The 17,817-nt window shown below is 42.9% G+C and overlaps 1 protein-coding gene across 1 annotated transcript in view; it reads right to left on the bottom strand.

Annotated features, from left to right (window-relative positions):
• LOC145351309 (ran-binding protein 17-like) overlaps positions 1-17,817 on the bottom strand; it is a 925,757-nt gene that overhangs the window by 26,110 nt on the left and 881,830 nt on the right. The window contains exon 26 of the mRNA XM_080200932.1: positions 2,411-2,509. Coding sequence (XP_080057058.1) covers positions 2,411-2,509 — 99 coding nt within the window. The remainder of the gene's footprint in view (positions 1-2,410; positions 2,510-17,817) is intronic.

Genomic DNA, 17,817 nt, shown 5'->3' on the forward strand with positions numbered 1-17,817 from the left:
CAACTGATAGTGCAGGCTGGGTTGGGGAGGGTGAGAAGCAGTGAACATGAGCTACAGTAGGCTAAATTCTTTTTGAGAAGCCAGGAAAAGTGCAATGCAAGAGAAAAGGGTAAAACATGTCTTGGGTCATTTTCTGAACATTCCACCACCAAGAGTGCTGTGCATAGAGGCTCAAAGGCATATAGAATAGCAAGCCTGGTCTGTGGGGTGGCAGTGCTGTTTCTACCACTGGCTTAGTTGCAGTACTCTATCAGCTCGTCTCTGAGATAACGAATCCAAGGGTTCTGAAAACAGTTGTTAAAGAGAAACTGATGCAATAAAATGAAAACACTAATTTCTTGGGCCCGATTCTGGCAATAGCTACAAACCACAATTAGTGTTACATTCTCCTCTTGTTGGAGTTGGGGTAGCTGAGGATAAGGCTGACACTTTGTGAAAAACATTAACAATTTTGAACAGTTTTGTTAATCATAATGGATTGCTTTCTTTTGAAAAGGGAAAAGATTACAGCCTATTTTGTTTATATCCAATGAAGGATGTCGCCAAAGCATAGAAATCAGATATTTCGTATACTTGGGAGGGGGAATGATTCATTGGTTTACGCAGGAAAGAAATTATTAGGCTACCAAATATGTGAAAGATTGCAGTGATCCATAAAGTATGATAATATAATGTCACCTACTATTGCGAAACACTGTCTATCCTCTATCTCTCACTTAATCATTTTAAAAGTAGTGCTATCTTTCATTGCACTTGGATGCAAATCATCATGAAGCAGATAATGTTAAAGATACTGAATCCACTATGACAAAACTGGGTCATTCAAGGGAGGTGAACGATGAGACATCTCACATCGTATTTACATTTATTCTTCTCTTCTATCATCTTCATCTTATCCTTTTGCTTCTTTTTTTGTGTTGGAGGTAAAGTATTTATCTGAAATACATTTACATTTCAATCACCATGTTAAGCTGTTCCCTGCATGGTTCTCTCCGCTTCTCCTGGTGGAATAGAATGCACTGTAAATGTATCCTGAAAACAGGAGCTTGACAGTGAATAGGGTTATTACATAGTAATTAGTTATTCTCTTTGTTTTATTCCTTCTCTCACAAAGGCACTGACTCCCACTGGATAGTCTCCATGGGCATTGGTTACTGTCCGGCACATCGTCCAAGGAGCATTCTGAATGTGATGCCCAATAATGGCCATTTGATAGTGCAGAGTACCAGAGTTTTTTTTTGTTCATATCCAATTCAATCCAATCAAAGTTCAATTCGGTCTTAGCAAGCGAGACATTCCAGATCCAAGCTGACAAGACAGGCTCATCACTTCTTGTCTTCGGCTTGATCTACATGATCCAAACTGATTGGAGCAGGCATTGTATCTCCACAAAGGCTTGATCTCATTTGCATCTTAGCCAAAAGGCCTCGATGCCGCTTTAAAAAATTGCTTCAAATGAAGCCTCAATGTAACCTCAAGAGTAAATGCAGGACAACAAAACCACATTTTTTAGCCAAAAGATGGGTACCAACTCCTGTTACCCATAGTAAGAAGTCTCACAACACCAGGTTAAAATTCAACAGGACTTGTGAGACATCTTACTGTGCCCACCCCAACGCCAGCATCACCACATTGTAGGTATCCATAGATGCACTTCAAACAAGTTTGTTTGTTCGTGTATCTTCAAACTCTTTTCTCTCTAAGAGAATTGAATATTGGAAGAATTTGGAAGCTGCAAAACAACTTGTTGAACAATGTCATGAATATTCTTTCAGTGGCCATCAGTTCCAGCAGTAGGACTTGATCCAGAACCTTTTGGTTCAGAGGCAGAACCACTGCTAACTAAATCACGAGACCACCTTTAAAAGCCTGGACATCTTAATTTTGAAATTCCAAAAGGGACCTCATGATCACCTGTCACAAATGCTTCTTTAGGATTTCTACTGATCTCCAAGTTATTGCAAGTATCAAGACAACTTTACAGAAATTCTCATAAGACACAGTTAAAATCATACCTCAACATGGCACTGGGACTGTGAGAAGAGGCTATAGAAACTGGAAATGTTTATGCTGCAGAGCAGCGAGCTTAGGGAAGATCTTATTGAGGTACTTGAAAACCTGAGTGATCAAAGTGAAGGTGAATGGATAAGTCAGATTTAACAGTAGATGAACATGTGCTAAAGCTGTTAGCGGAGGCTGTAGAAATTGGGAGAACTAGTGGGTTCAAGAGGTAGCCTGTCGGATGTTTGGTGAGGGAAGTGATTGAAGGTACAGACTGATTCGAACAGTTAATATTGTTCAGATTCTGCAGTGCTCTTCTGTTTCAATTGTACAATTCTAAATATTGTGAGCAACTTAAAGAAAATTAGGGCAGTTAGTAACCTCACTTGAATTTTGAGTGAAGCCTTACCTTCTCGTTGAGAAGTATCAGTCCCAGCAGTGGGCGTGACATTGACCACTGATTCCTACAGTCTTCAAATATAATGCAATTCATTAGAATGGAAAGCATCTGAAATCAGGAAGAATGGTGGTTAAAATATAGAGCAGACCAATGATACAGCCATAAACTTACCACTCTATAATGTTTTAATAACCAACATTGCTATCACTACTTTCTGGTTTATCTCATCATCCCTCATGTTCCTTACAGGCATACTTCTGTACTGTAGGTCTCAGCTCTTCACTGGTTTCCAAATTCAGAAAGTAACATTGCCATTTGATATAAGCTTAGAACAGGTTAGACACAGATGAAACAGTGGGGAAAAGCATAATGCAATGAAAGAAATTTTGAGCTTCAATTAATGAATGCAAGTAGTTTAGAAGCTCTAAAGTCATACAGAAAAAATGCCAACAATGTTTGTGCTATATTCTGTAAATAGGGAATGAAGAAAGTATTAGAACTGTTTCCAGTGTATCTTAGAAAATACTATTTAATGTGAGGAGCCAGTACATTTCTCTCTTGTGATGTAGTTAATACTATATTGAATCACCTTATCCTTCATGATTCTGATATGGCCCCTTGCAAAAACCCCTCTTCTGTTCATCCAAAAGTTCCAAATATGCAAGTCTGTTCCTCTTCCCAACATTCTTGTTATAAAAGTTTAGACTAACTCTACCATTACTTATTCCAGGCTTGTCCAAGCTTTTCATATGCAGAGCCACCTTTCAATTTTTTTCTCACTCAAGGGTTGTTGAACAAATTCTGGAAAGATAAGGGGTGGAATTCTCTGATGTCATGGATCCCGCCAGTGCTGTCAGTTGGAACAGGGAATCTGGCGCTCAGCCAAATTTCCATTCACCGCGGCAGGATCAGAGAATCCCGTGGACAAGATCGGGAAATCCCGACCTAGGTTTGGCACAACATTAAACATGAATTTCAAAATAAGGCTGATACATGAAGAAAAGAAACAATTTGCTGAACAAAAATAAAGCAACATCAAAGCAATAGTTGACCATTTTAAAATGAGTAGTAAAAATGAAATTAAAATGTGAGAGGGTCACAGTCTGTTTTTCCAACGGTGAGGAGTGCATTCAACGGGAAATCCTGTTGACGATGGCAGGACCAGAAGATCCTGCCACTAGCTAATGGCAGGTGGGCCGCCTCCGCCGAGTGCGTAGGAAATCCCACTCTGTGTGTTCATCTGTCAGGTCCAGTCACAGGGTGCTCACTCACTCACATCCATGGTGTGGTTGCCACCCAACATTTGCTGCTAGTGAGGCACACTAGTGAATCTATCAGCAGCAAATGCAGGAGAGGAACAGCCTGTGATTGGAACAGCAGGTCCCTTGCAAAATCTTCAGCTTCACTTACCCGTCTTAGCAGCATTTTGAACAGTGGCTCCAGAGCCCACTCAGAATAGCTTTGGGCCTGCTGGTTGGATAGGCCTGACTTATTCCAACTCATTCATCTCTTGGATCTCAAAAAAGTGCAGCGCCACAGCTTCATTGCCTTTCTTTTCTCTGCATTCAAGTCAAGACTTCCTTCTCCTTATCCTGTGATATGAGCCATCACTTGAGTTTCATCCACCATTTAAATCCAAAGAACTCCATCCCTGACAGATCACTGGTATCACAGCAGCTTTCAGAGTGTTTAAAAATTAGATTGGAGTGGGATATGGAAGTGGGGGGTAAATAGTATATAAATGGCCTGACAGCTTCTGGCACTGCATGAGGCTATTCCTAGTGGTTGCCCTGGCATTTTAATGAAAGTTAGTACAAAGCTACCACACAAATATAAACACATCATCAAGATGTTTAGAATGCAAATATTACTGCTTCACTTCAGTTTCATGTTTAAGAAATCAGTCAAATGTCGCAATAGTGTGATGCATGATTCACCCACTAGATTTCTACCAAGGCAAGGGAGGTGGAAAGAAAGCTTCATGTCTTCTATTTCATGATTTCCCCCCACCTTCCCCTGCAATCTTCTAGTTGATAAATGAATCGTTATCAAGCTGAATACTAAGTAAGCATTGGGTAAACTTCTCTGGAATTCAGCATTTTTTCAGCTTCCATTGGGAAGAAGGATTGGCCAACTAATCTAATGTCTGTCACTAGGAAAGGCTTGAATCAATTATTAATGAGACAGCAGCAGGATATTTAGAAAATCATCATTCTATTAGGCAGCGTCAGCTTTTGCAAACTGGAAATTGTGTCTGACAAACTTATTAGACAAATTTATTTATTTGTGGATGTAACAAGCAGAATGGATAAAAAGGAATCTTTTGATATAGGCTGCGATTCTCCCACACAAAATCTAAGTGCTGCCACCAGCGGGAAAACCAGAGGCTTTCCCACCGGCACTGGCAACACTAACCACTCTGGTTGCAAACAAAACCCCAAATGAAACAAGCCATTAAGCCTGCCTCCACCAAGATTGAGGTCGCCCTTTTCAACGATGTGTCAAGCCCCCTCCCTGTCACCATGATCATTGCAACTCCTCACAGACAAGGGAATATCCCCAACCCTTGACCACAGAAGGGAATTTTCTCCCCACCACGAAATATTCAGGTCACCTCCCCCCTCCCATCCTCTCCACCCTCACACGCCTCACAAGCATGATGTTGAACCAACCCCCCACCTCCCCCACAGTCCCAGCATCCACCTAGTAAGAGGCCACATCCCCTCCACAAGAGAGAAATTCCAATATGGAGGCAGCAAAAGTCCAACCCATTTTGGGCCTCTCCTTGGCAAGACAAACCTGACACTATCCAGGCCACCCAGAGTTGGCATTCTCAGGTTGGCATTGGCAGGGGGCAGCAGGTAGATCCAGGGCACTGTCCAGGCATGTCTTTGACCACCTGACCACCCAGGGACTTCAAACGTGTGCAAATTAGGTGGATTGGCCATGCTAAATTGCCCTTTAGTGTCAATCAAATTAGCAGGGTAAATACGTGGGGTTATGGGGATAGGGATGGGTGGGATTGTTGTCAGTGAAGGCTCAATGGGCTAAATGGCCTCCTTCTGTACTACAGGGATTCTATGATTCTCTGGATGATATCATGACATCACCTAGAACAACTGAATGAAATAGGGAAACTGTAATTGAGTGAAATAAAAAGAAAATAACCAGGTTCCTTGATGAATATCCAGATTCAGATCAGAAATCAGTCCTGAATTCACAATAAGTGTGATCTTGTGATATATATGTAAAAAGAACTTTCTCAATGTCAACAAAATGAAGGAGCTTGTCATCAACTTCAGGAAGTGTAGTGGAGAACATGCCCCTGACTACAATCAATGGGTACAAAGTGGAAATAGTCAAAAATTTCAGGATTTTATGTGTCCAGTCACCAACAACCTGTCCTGGTCCATCATGCTGACGCTATAGTTAAGAAAGCCCACCAAAGCCTCTACTTTCTCAGAAGACTAAGAAAATTTGGCATGTCAGCTATGACTATCACCAACATTTACAGATGCACCATAGGAAGCATGCTTTCTACTTGTATCACAGCTTGGTACGGCTCCTGCTCTACCTAAGACCGTAAGAAGCTACAAAAGGTCGTCAATGTAGCCCAATCCACCATGCAAATCAGCCTCCCATCCATTGACACTTTCTACGATTCCCATTTCCTCAGACAAGCAGCCAGCATAATTAAGGACCTCATGCACCTCGGTCATTCTCTCTTCCATCTTCTTCCGTTGGGAAAAAGATACAAAAGTCTGAGGTCACGTACCAACCGACTCAAGAACAGCTTCTTTCCTGTTGCCATCAGGCTTTTGAATGGACCTATCTTGCATTAAGTTGATCCTTCTCTACACCCTAGCTATGACTGTAACACTACGTTCTGCACTCTCGTTTCCTTCCCTATGGACAATATGCTTTATCTGAATAGTGTACAAGAAACAATACTTTTTACTGTATATTAATACAAGTGACAATAATAAAATCAAATCAAAAGAACTCCCAATGGAAGCTGAAAAATTGCTGAATTCCAGAGAAATTTACCCAATGCTTACTTCGTATTCAGCTGTGATGAATGATTCATTTTACCAACTAGAAGATTAGAGAGGGGGCAAAAAAATCATGTAATAGAAGACATGGAGCTTTCTTTCTACCTCCCTTGCCTTGGCAGTAATCCAGTCGGTGAATCATGCATCGCACCATTGTGACACTTCCCTGATTTCCATCCTGCAAGTTCTACAATGCATGAGAGATCTGTCCACTAGGTGACCACCCAGGCTGTGAAGGTGGACATTCTCAACATGTGATTAACCAGCAATTCCCAGTCATTGTGTGCAAATGTTTTGTACTGAAAGATTTGCTGTCTCTCTTTACCTTGTATGATAGATATTTTTTGCAGTATAAAACTGGGACAGGAGGAAACAGTTTTTAATTTTTGCAGTCAATGTGTATAGCAATGAAGTAACTATGTACATAGCAAGCTTTCCTGATGGTCTTATATCCAGAGCAAACTGGCAGACATAATAATAGCAAGAATAAAACCCATGCAGAAAGAGCCCGCTTTAGTTAGTTTCTGACAATGAATTAATTTCTAAGGACCATGGCTTCAGTACTTCCAACCACATATATATCTGTCTGCAACACTTCTCTAAATAGCTTTAAATCACCAATATTTAACATTTGGGACTAGTTCGTTGTTGGACAATTTATAAAGCAGCGTCTTTGTTATGAATCCCATTTCTTTAACACTTCATTCAGAAAGGTTATGCTCATCTTCACAATCAGCAGGGTGTTTCTTTAATGTTAAGTCATAACATTAATTGCATAGATTAAAAAAAATTCTGGTGATTTCATCCCAGGCTGGTAATAGGGAGATCTTAGTGGCATTTAATATTAACAGGAGTGTCAGATGGCAAACCCATTTAAACATACAGTAATATTTATTTCCAAAATGGCACACAATGGCGGCAATTTTAAACCTGTGTTAGCTGTCAGTGTAAACAGCGACATGGGATCAAAATCTCCTGATAATTGGAAAACAAGATCCTCGTTGGTAAAATCTCGTTTCTCAATTTTTCCCACTCTTCGCTGATAACGCAATGAGGTTCCCAGCCATTCATTCAAATAAACTAAATGTGTTTAAAGGGATTTCTCGCCATATGTTCCCTCCAGGGAAGGAATTCCCCATCAGTGAGGTTTACAACAACAATTGCAAAAACAGGTGATAGTTGAGGGGAACCCACTGGGGACACAAAGATATGTAGAGCCCCTGTGGGGAGAGGGACATGCCCTGGGCATTTCCCCTGTCACCCTAGCACTGCTTGTAGGGTGTTGGAGTTGGGGGGGGGTGTGGCTGGGGGGCTTGGGGGGAGTGTCCCTTATGTTCGGGAGGTGGGAGGGGCAGGGGAATGGGAAGTCTCTTTTTACTGCAGATCGGGTGCTCTTTAAAGGTGACATCCCAGTCTCTATGGAGCTGGAGTTGCTGGCTCTATCAGGCCCCATCCCACCAACGTGACAGTGGAAACCACACTCCAGACTCTCTATGCACAGTGTGCCAGGGATTGTGGAGAGAAAACCTGGCTGTGCAGCTAAACACCGATTTTCTCGCTCAAATCAGAAACTGACACTTGAAAAAATATCCCAAGATTTTGCCCATTGTATGGGACTGCATTTTTAAACTATAATGAGGGACTGTCATTCCTAATGAGAGGTTACATTATATTTGAGGACCACTGTCTTATGTCATTCTTGATGGTGAGTGTTGTTAGGCTTGGAAGGCCTTAGGGGTGATAGTGTTTCCATGCACCTGTTGTCTTTAGGTGGGCAGCTCTGGTGCAGTCAGGATTTTAAAAATTTCATTACCGGAAGTATCTGGTGATTAATGTGCAGTTGATTGTAAGTAGGGTGTTGCTAGCCACTGATCCATAACAGTTCTAATGGAATGAAAAAAGTTATCATTACAGTGTCAGATATAAAGTGGACAGCTGACACTGATTGCTGAAGGATAGTGCAGAGAAGAGTTCAGGTATCTCAACTTAGCCAAACAATGTCCTGGACTGTGAGGCCGGGCAGTGGCACTGGAGTTAAAGCCCCATTGCCATTGTAATAAGTTGGCTTAGTTAGGCCTGCATAGCAGATAACCTACCTAACCAAAGATTACAAACTTCCACTGGGGAACGAAAAAGCAAGACAAAAACAGGACCATGATACAGAGTAGGAAAATAAATGTTGCAGTATTAATAAGTCTAAAAACTTTGTTACAAACTTTCCAAACAGGCGAAAGTGAAAAAATGCGATCCCAAGGCTCCCCTCCCTAGCTAATGCCTAGCAAATGGCCAAACTCTGAAAAACAAGCAAGACAAACTTAAAGCCAGATTCACTTTCCAAAGAGAACTGAGAGACTGCTGTGTGCTCTTGTTTCATAGAGACATGGCTCACTCCTGCTTTACTGGACTGTACCCTACAACCTGAGGGCTTCTCAACCCACTGAATGGCCTGTGCAGCGGCCTCAGGCAAGACTGGGGCAGGTGGGGTCTGCCTTCTAATCAACTCCTTGTAGTGCCTAGACATAGCTACACTGGTGAGTTTCTACTCCCCAGACCTAGAATATCTGACGTTAAAATGCTGCCTCTAAATGTCATCTCTATTTTCCTGACAGCAGTTTAAACCTAGTCAGGAAGAAAAGGAAGGTGTACAAGAGGTTCAGGGAATTAGGAGATGTTAAAGATCTTGAGGAGTATAAGGACTGTAGGAGGGAACTTAAAAGGGAAATTAGGAGAGCCAGAAGGGGTCATGAGAAGACCTTGGCGGGTAAGATTAAGGAGAATCCCAAGGCCTTCTATAAATATGTGAGAGGTAAAAGGATAAGAAGAGAAGGGATAGGACCTATAAAAGGTGAGGGGGGAAAGGTTTGTGTGGAACCAGAAGAAATGGCGGAGGTGCTTAACGAGTACTTCGCCTCAGTATTCACGGTGGAAGCCGATCTGGGAGATTTTGTTATGGATTTGCAGCAGATGGAAAGGATTGAGTACGTGAATATTAAGGAGGAGGATGTGTTGGAACTTTTGAATTCTATCAAGGTAGATAAGTCGCCGGGACCAGATGGGATGTACCCCAGGATACTGTGGGAGGCGAGGGAAGAGATTGCAGAGCCCCTGGCGATGATCTTTGCGTCGTCAATGGAGATGGGAGAGGTTCCAGAGGATTGGAGGATTGCAGATGTAGTTCCTATTTTTAAGAAAGGGAACAGAGATAGCCCGGGAAATTACCGACCGGTGAGTCTGACCTCAGTGGTTGGTAAGCTGATGGAGAGGCTTCTGAGGGACAAGATTTATGAACATTTGGAGAGGTTTGACATGATCAGGAATAGTCAGCATGGATTTGTCAAGGGCAGGTCGTGCCTTACAAGCCTAGTTGAGTTCTTCGATAATGTGACTGAACACATTGACGAAGGAAGTGCCGTGGACGTAGTGTACATGGACTTCAGCAAGGCGTTTGATAAGGTCCCCCATGCAAGACTTCTTGAGAAGGTGAGAGGGCATGGGATCCAAGGGCCTTTGGCCTTGTGGATCCAGAACTGGCTTGCCTGCAGAAGGCAGAGAGTGGTTGTGGATGGGGCTTTTTCTGAATGGAGGTCAGTCACCAGCGGAGTGCCTCAAGGATCTGTTCTGGGACCCTTGTTGTTTGTCATTTTCATAAATGACCTGGATGAGGAAGTGGAGGGATGGGTAAGTAAGTTCGCTGATGACACGAAGGTCGGTGGTGTTGTGGATGATCTGGAAGGATGGCAAAAGTTGCAGCAGGACATAGATAGGATGCAGGACTGGGCAGAGAAGTGGCAGATGGACTTCAACGCGGATAAATGTGTAGTCGTCCATTTTGGCAGAACCAACGGGATGAACGAGTACACTATCAAGGGCAGAAGTCTGAGTAGTGTTGAGGAGCAGAAGGATCTTGGGGTCCGGGTCCACAGGACTCTTAAATCGGCCTCGCAGGTGGAGGAGGTGGTCAAGAAGGCGTATGGTGTACTGGCCTTCATTAATCGAGGGATTGAGTTTAGGAGTCGGGAGGTAATGCTGGAACTTTATAAGACCCTTGTCAGGCCTCATTTGGAGTATTGTGCGCAGTTCTGGTCGCCTCACTATAGGAAAGATGTAGAAGCTATTGAAAGGGTGCAGAGGAGATTTACAAGGATGTTGCCTGGACTGGGAGGCATGCCTTATGAAGTTAGGTTGAGGGAGCTGGGACTCTTTTCCCTGGAGAGACGAAGGTTGAGAGGCGACCTGATAGAAGTTTACAAAATGTTGAGAGGAATAGATAGGGTGGACTCTCAGAGGCTATTTCCCCGGTTTGAAATGGTCGCTACGAGAGGACACAGATTTAAGGTGCGGGGAGGGAGGTTCAGAAGTGATGTTAGGGGTAAGTTTTTCACTCAGAGGGTGGTGAGTGAATGGAATCGGCTGCCGTCAGTGGTGGTGGAGGCGAACTCGCTGGGGTCTTTTAAAAGACTTCTGGATGAGTATATGGGGTTTAATGAGATTGAGGGTTATAGATAGGTCTGTAGGTTGGTAGGTGATGTGATCGGCGCAACTTGTGGGCCGAAGGGCCTGTTTGTGCTGTAGTGTTCTATGTTCTATGTTCTATATCTTACTCCACGTGGACATGAAGACCGTGCATAACGAAATATACACTACCACAAATAGCCTCGATACGAAACATCCTGAGGCCTTCTTCATCATGGTTAGGGACTTCAATCAGGCCAAGCTCAAGAACGACCAACACATTTCCTGTTCCACCAGAGGCCCAAACATCCTAGACCACTGCTACACAAATATCAAAAATGCCTACCGCCCTACTGCTCACCCACACTCTGGTAAATCAGACCACAAGGCTGTGCTCCTGCTCCCAGCTTACAAGCCAAAACTGAAATGGGAGAATCTGTCAAAGAAAGTCATGCAATGTTGGTCTGTTGCTTAGAGCCAGTAGAATGGTCAGTATTTAAAAACTCTGCAACCAGTCTGAATGAGTACACCACTACAGTAACTGACTTCATTAGTAAGTGTGCAGAATACTGTGTGCCAAAGAAGCAAATCTGTGTGTTTCTCAACTAGAAACCATGGATGAACAGGGATACCCACTGCCTGCTGAAATCCAGGCCTGTGACATTCAAGTCAGGCAACCCTGACCTATACAAGAAAGCCACATATGATCTAAGGACATGCATCAAAGATGCCAAAACACAATACCAGACCAAGCTAGAGTCCCAGACTTGGCTTTTTGGTACTGGGATGACGGTTATCTTCTTGAAGCAGATAGGAACCTCAGATTGTAGTAAAGAGAGGCTGACAATGTCTGCAAATACCCACAGGACCTGAGTGCTTGTCCGGGTACCCGATCTGGGCTAGTCGCCTTCCCTGGATTGACCTTCGAGAAAGCTGCTCTGACATCTGCAATGGCAGTGGTGACCTCACATGCCGGTTCATCCGAGGACCCCCACCAACTATGGCAAGGTCCGCAAGACATAACAGGGTACAAGATGAAGGCATGTAAAATCACCCTCCCTGATGAACTCAATGCATTCTATGCGTTTTTTGAGCAAGAGGTCAGCGAGAACATCTCTTCCAGCCTGGAAGTCTCAGATGAACCCATATCCAAGGCTGCCACTGCAGATGTCAGAGCAGCCTGCTTGAAGTCAAGCCACGGAAATTGACTGGCCTGGATGGGTACCCGGACAGTCACTCAGATGCTGCACAGACCAGCTGGTGGGGGTATTCGCAGACATCTTCAACATGTTGAACAACAGATTGTTCAACAATCTGAGGGTCCTATCTGGTTCAAGAAGGTGACCACCATCCTGGTCCCAAAGAAATGCCAAACAGCGTGCTGCAATGACTATTCTCTGGTGGCTCTGACATCCATCATTATGAAGTGCTTCGTAAGGTAGTCATGGCACCCCCAGACTGTCTGGATCCACTACAGTTCGCCACAGCAGATGCCAACTCCCTCACCCTGCACTCAACACTGGAACACTTAGGTAACAAAGATACCTATGTCAGACTCCTATTTATCAACTACAGGTCAGCCTTCACCACCATTTTTAATACGAGACTCATCTCCAATTCCGTGGCCTGGGGCTTAGCTCTTCTCTGTGCAACTGGATTCTGAACTTCCTAATCCATAGACTGCAATCGGTAAGGAGAGGCAAAGACACCTCTTCCACAATCATCCTCAACCCCAGTGCCCTGCAAGGCTGTGTCCTCAGTCCCTTACTATACTCCCTATACGCCTATGACTGTGTGGTCAAATTTCCCTCCAACTCGATTTTCATGTTTGCTGATGACACCAGCATAGTGGGTTGGATCTCAAATGATGACGAGACATAGTATGGAAAAGAGATAGAGAATCTGGTGAACTGTTCCGACAACAATAATCTCTCCCTCGAGGTCAACAAAATAAAGGAGAACGTCATTGACTTCAGAAAACGTAGTGGAGGACGTGCCCCTATCTACATCAGTGGGAACGAAGTAGAAATGATCGAGAGCTTCAAATTCTTAGGTGTCCAGATCACCAACAACCTGTCCTGGTCCCGCCATGCTGACACTATAGTTAAGAAAGCCCACCATGCCTCTACTTTCTCAGAAGACTAAGGAAGTTTGGCATATCCGCTATGACTCCCACCAACTTTTACAGTTGCACCATAGAAAGCATTCCTTCTGCTTGTATCACTGCTTGGGATGGCTCCTACTCTGTCCAAGACCACAGGAAGCTACAAAGAGTTGTGAACGAAACCCAGTCTATCACTCAAACCAGCCTCCCACCCATATAGACCATCTACACTTCTCGTTGCCTCAGAAAAGCAGCCATCATAATTAAGGGCCCCACCTACCTCAGACATACTCTCTTCCACCTTCTTCTTCGGGGAAAAAGATACAAAAGTCTGAGGTCACGTACCAACCAACTCAATAACAGCTTCTTCCCTGCTGCCATCAGACTTTTGAATGGACCTACCTCCCATTAAGCTACATCTTAGCTATGATTGTAACAACACATTCTATAGTGGTATGCTTTGCCTATATTGCAAACAATACTTTTCACTGAATACTAATAATAATAAATCAAATCAAATTAGATCAAATCAAATCAATGAGACAGAATTCACTGTTAGGATAAAGAACAACAGCAACTTATTATGTAGCATCTCTAATGTAGCAAAGTGAAACAAGGTGCTTCATAGAAGAAATAATGGAATTTGTTTCTGAGACACATAAAAATATGTTTGTACAGGTGACCAAAACTCGATTGTGGAGGTAGATTTTAATGGAGGTGAGCAGTAGAGACATTTAGGGAGATAATTGCAGGGGAGGAGAGAGAGGCAGGGAAGTGCAGAGAGAGAATTTCACAGATTAGGGCCTAGGCTGCTGAAACCACTGCTGTCAATGCTGGAGCAGTTAAAATCTGTACATGAGCCCTGTGATTGAGACAGAGCCTGTCGATCTGTACACACTGCACCGGTAAATGTCACTCAAGAGGCTGGTAGGAGATTTCAAATGTGTGACTTCATAAAATTTGACCTTAAGTTCATCCTCTTTTAGTCTTTTTTGTATATTTTCTATGACCACAAACCATTAAACAGAAAGAAAGCCAATCTCAGCCAATTTTGTCCATTCTATCCATAGCCTATGTATGATCTACCATATCACAGAATAGCATGTTGGCACAGTGGTTAGCACTGTTGCCTCACAGTGCCAGGGACTCGGGTTCAATTCCTGACTTGGGTCACTAAGTGCATGGAGTCTCCACGTTTTCTCCAGGTGCTCCAGTTTCCTCCCACAGTCTGAAAGACGTGCTGGTTAGGTGCATTCGTCATGCTCAATCTTCCCTCAGGCACCTGAGTGTGGTCACTGGGGAATTTTCACAGTAATTTCATTGCAGTGTTAATGTAAGCCTACGTGATAATAATAAATAAACTTTAAAACTAAACCCATTTAATTTCCTAATGGAAAATTGTGCATACTTTCTTACTCCTCAATCAGCAAATTCCAGAATATTTACCAATCTCCAATCTTCAACAGCTCCTTTTACACCATCCTTTCAGTATGCTGACCTGTTGCTCATTGGGCTAGTATTGGCTAACATTAGGGTTACCTCGTGGATGTGATCACCCTTTTAAAACTGCACTCTTCATCACAGGCTTCGCTTCATAGAATCACAGAATCCCTACAGTACAGAAGAAGGCCATTCAGCCCATCGAGTAAATACCAGCCACAATCCCACCCAGGTCCTATTCCTGTAACCCTCCCACGCATTTACGCTAGGGTCAATTTACCACAGCCAATCAACCTTACCCACGCATCTTTGGACTGTGGGAGGAAACCGGAGCACCCAGAAGAAACCTAGGCAGACATGGAGAACGTACAGAGGAGATGTCAGGGGTAAGTTTTTCACTCAGAGGGTAGTGAGTGAGTGGAATCGGCTGCCGTCGGTGGTGGTAGAGGTGAACTCGCTGGGGTCTTTTAAAAGACTTCTGGATGAGTACATGGGATTTAATGGGATTGGGAGTTATAGATCGTTCTATGGCCTGGTAGGTATGGATATGATCGGCGCAACTTGTGGGCCAAAGGGCCTGTTTGTGCTGCAGTGTTCTATGTTCTAACGTGCAAACTCCACACAGACAGTGACCAAGGTTGGAACTGAATTGAGGTCTCTGGCGCTGTGAGGCAGCAGTGCTAACCACTGTGCCACCTTGCCAACCTTCATGGGGTATTTGATCATCATTATCCATCTGTATTTCTATATTCTTCAACCCTGTTCCCAACTGACTATTAATCCAGTTCTTCTGTGAAGGAATTAAGACAGTGAATGCTTTTGCAGATGCAGGCTGCTTTGAAAGTCTACATCTGCTGCCTGGATAACGACAGTCACTAGCCTCTAAACAGTTCACCTAGTGAAGCCATCGAGATACACCACAACAACAAACAGCAAGCATCCTCTCTTAATCCAATATTCTGTGACAACCAATCTTATCCTGTTTAACAGTTGCTGATTTTGAACCAACGTCTTTCAGACCCATCCTCCAAAAGATATCTTCTCTTATGAAAGTATTATGCAGTATGATACTTCAATGTAAAAAAGGTAATTTTGATTGATTTGAGAATAAAAATAGGAGAGATTCCATTTGTTTCACTCTTACAGATTCTATCAGCTGCTATACTTGAGACACACATATAATGCAGGAAATAAAACAGTGTTCTCAAAATTGATTGGACAGGAAAATAATAAGGGTTCTCAATCATTTGACTCGCTAGCTGCTTGTTGTATGCTCCCAATCAGGCCTAATTCAGTTTCATTTCTGGGGATGAACATGAATGTAAACATATTTTTATGGTTTGACTGCGATTCAGATATTGAGTATTCATCTTTAAAAATACGCAAGAATGATTCAAATTAATAACTACTGAGAAAACAGCAGTCCGCATCACTGTTTATGGAACTAGGTACATTAAGGATTGAGTGTATGATGAATCTACTTGAATTATTTTGCCAATTTTCTCTCCATTTCTCCTGATGGTCCTGGCTACGTGAGATGCAGTCCTGTAGGTGCTGGTAGCCCTGCCTCACTTCTTTATTATGGTCTTTGTTTATATGTGAATCCATAGAGAACACTGGCTTGGTATAAACCCACTGTGGAAGACTGTGGATTTTTTAAAATGATAGGCAGGACTCAGATGCGTGATCTTGCCCTCATTTTCAACAGATCCTAATTTTTGTCGGTACGGGTAAGGGGCCAGGGCATAATTCAGAGAGGAGGGAAACCCAAACTCAGCAGGATCATTTGAACTTAGTGCTGAGTTCAAACAGACCCCACTTTAGCTGTTTCAAGGGCTTTAAGACAGAGTGTGGGAGTCACAAATTGATAGAGTAGAAAGCTCTTAAAGAGGGTATAAACGTTTTTTAAGTGTCATGGTCTTTTTAAATTCCCTGCGATTTAAGCTGTAAAGGAAACCTGCATCTGTCAGTGATTGTTTAAAAAAACTCTGGTGAACTTTCTGATTGGCAGGCTGGTTGATGTGGCATCTGTTTGAATGGTTGCAATAGAGTTATTTGTTGACATTTCCCTATGGGCTATTCACTATGAATGCTTTGCTGTGTTTCAAAAGCTACATTTATCTCTTTGGGGGTTCTGAGTTTAGGGGTGATTGGCAGCTTAAAGAAGCTGTTAAATGATTGGAGATATGTAAAGATTTTTATAGGCGAATAACCATCTATGAAGATTTAAAAGATTTGATGGTTTCAAGAATTAGTCTTTTTTTTCAATGATCAATGTAATGAGAGCTGTATTAGATTTTTAGAAGTATATTTTATTTCAGCTCCACATTGTTTCTGAGATCTGCCCAAGATACTGGGATACAGATACTGGGATGCAGATACTGGGATACACATTCTCCTCGTGTCTGTGTGGGTTTTCTCCGGGTACTCTGGTTCCCTCCCACAGTCCAAAGATATGCGGGTTAGGTTGATTGGTCATGCTAAGAAATTGCCCCTTAGTATCCAGGGATGTGTAGGTTAGAGGGATTAGTGGGTAAAATATGTAGAGATATGGGGGTAGGCCTGGGTGGGATTGTGTTTGGTGCAGACTCAATGGGCTGAAGGGCCTCTTTCTGCACCGTAGGGTTCTATGATTCTATGATACAGAAGGCTGACAAGTTATTTGACATCGTGCATCACAGTGACCTGATCTTTTCCACAAAAAGGGTTACTGGATGGTGATAAGAGATGAAATAAATGGCTGAGTTTTCATATTGCTTGCAAAGGCCCACTGCAGCACCACAACTGAAACCAGCAATTTCGCACAGGCCAGGTATTAAAATTGGAACTTTCATTCACCAGGCCACCGGGAGAGATGTATTTCAATTTTAAATACTTCATCTTTCAAGAGCAAAGGTCACATTAGCAGCTTGAATATCCTGTCAAAACAGGCACTCACTTTTCCTATAATGACCTCATTAGACTGAACTTTGACCTCAAGAGATATCGATTGAAGAGATGACATTTACTGAAAATCCAATATCTTTCCTCCTCTAAGTTTGACAGTAAGCTATTGATACACAACCATTGATATTTACTTCAGACAGAAAGCCCTAGGATTTTATTTTGACATATTTTTGACACATTTAATTTTGCATTTTAGAAGTTCCTTCACTTATTACCTGACTCAGTAAGTGGTATGGCACTAAGTCATATAGATCAAAGACCCTTGATCTGATTCCTAATTTCTGTTGATAGGTTAATCTCAGTGGAAATGGTGGTCGAGATACTACTCAGCACTGTGGGCAATGGAGGTAAAAACTATCCTGGCTTCCATTTCTGTACATAGTCCAGTGACCTCTGCTTCAAAAACATGAGTGAGTTGTGGA

Source organism: Carcharhinus amblyrhynchos, chromosome 13 (genome assembly GCF_965287045.1).
Source record: "Carcharhinus amblyrhynchos chromosome 13, sCarAmb.v2.hapA, whole genome shotgun sequence".
NCBI classification, from domain to species: domain Eukaryota; kingdom Metazoa; phylum Chordata; class Chondrichthyes; order Carcharhiniformes; family Carcharhinidae; genus Carcharhinus; species Carcharhinus amblyrhynchos.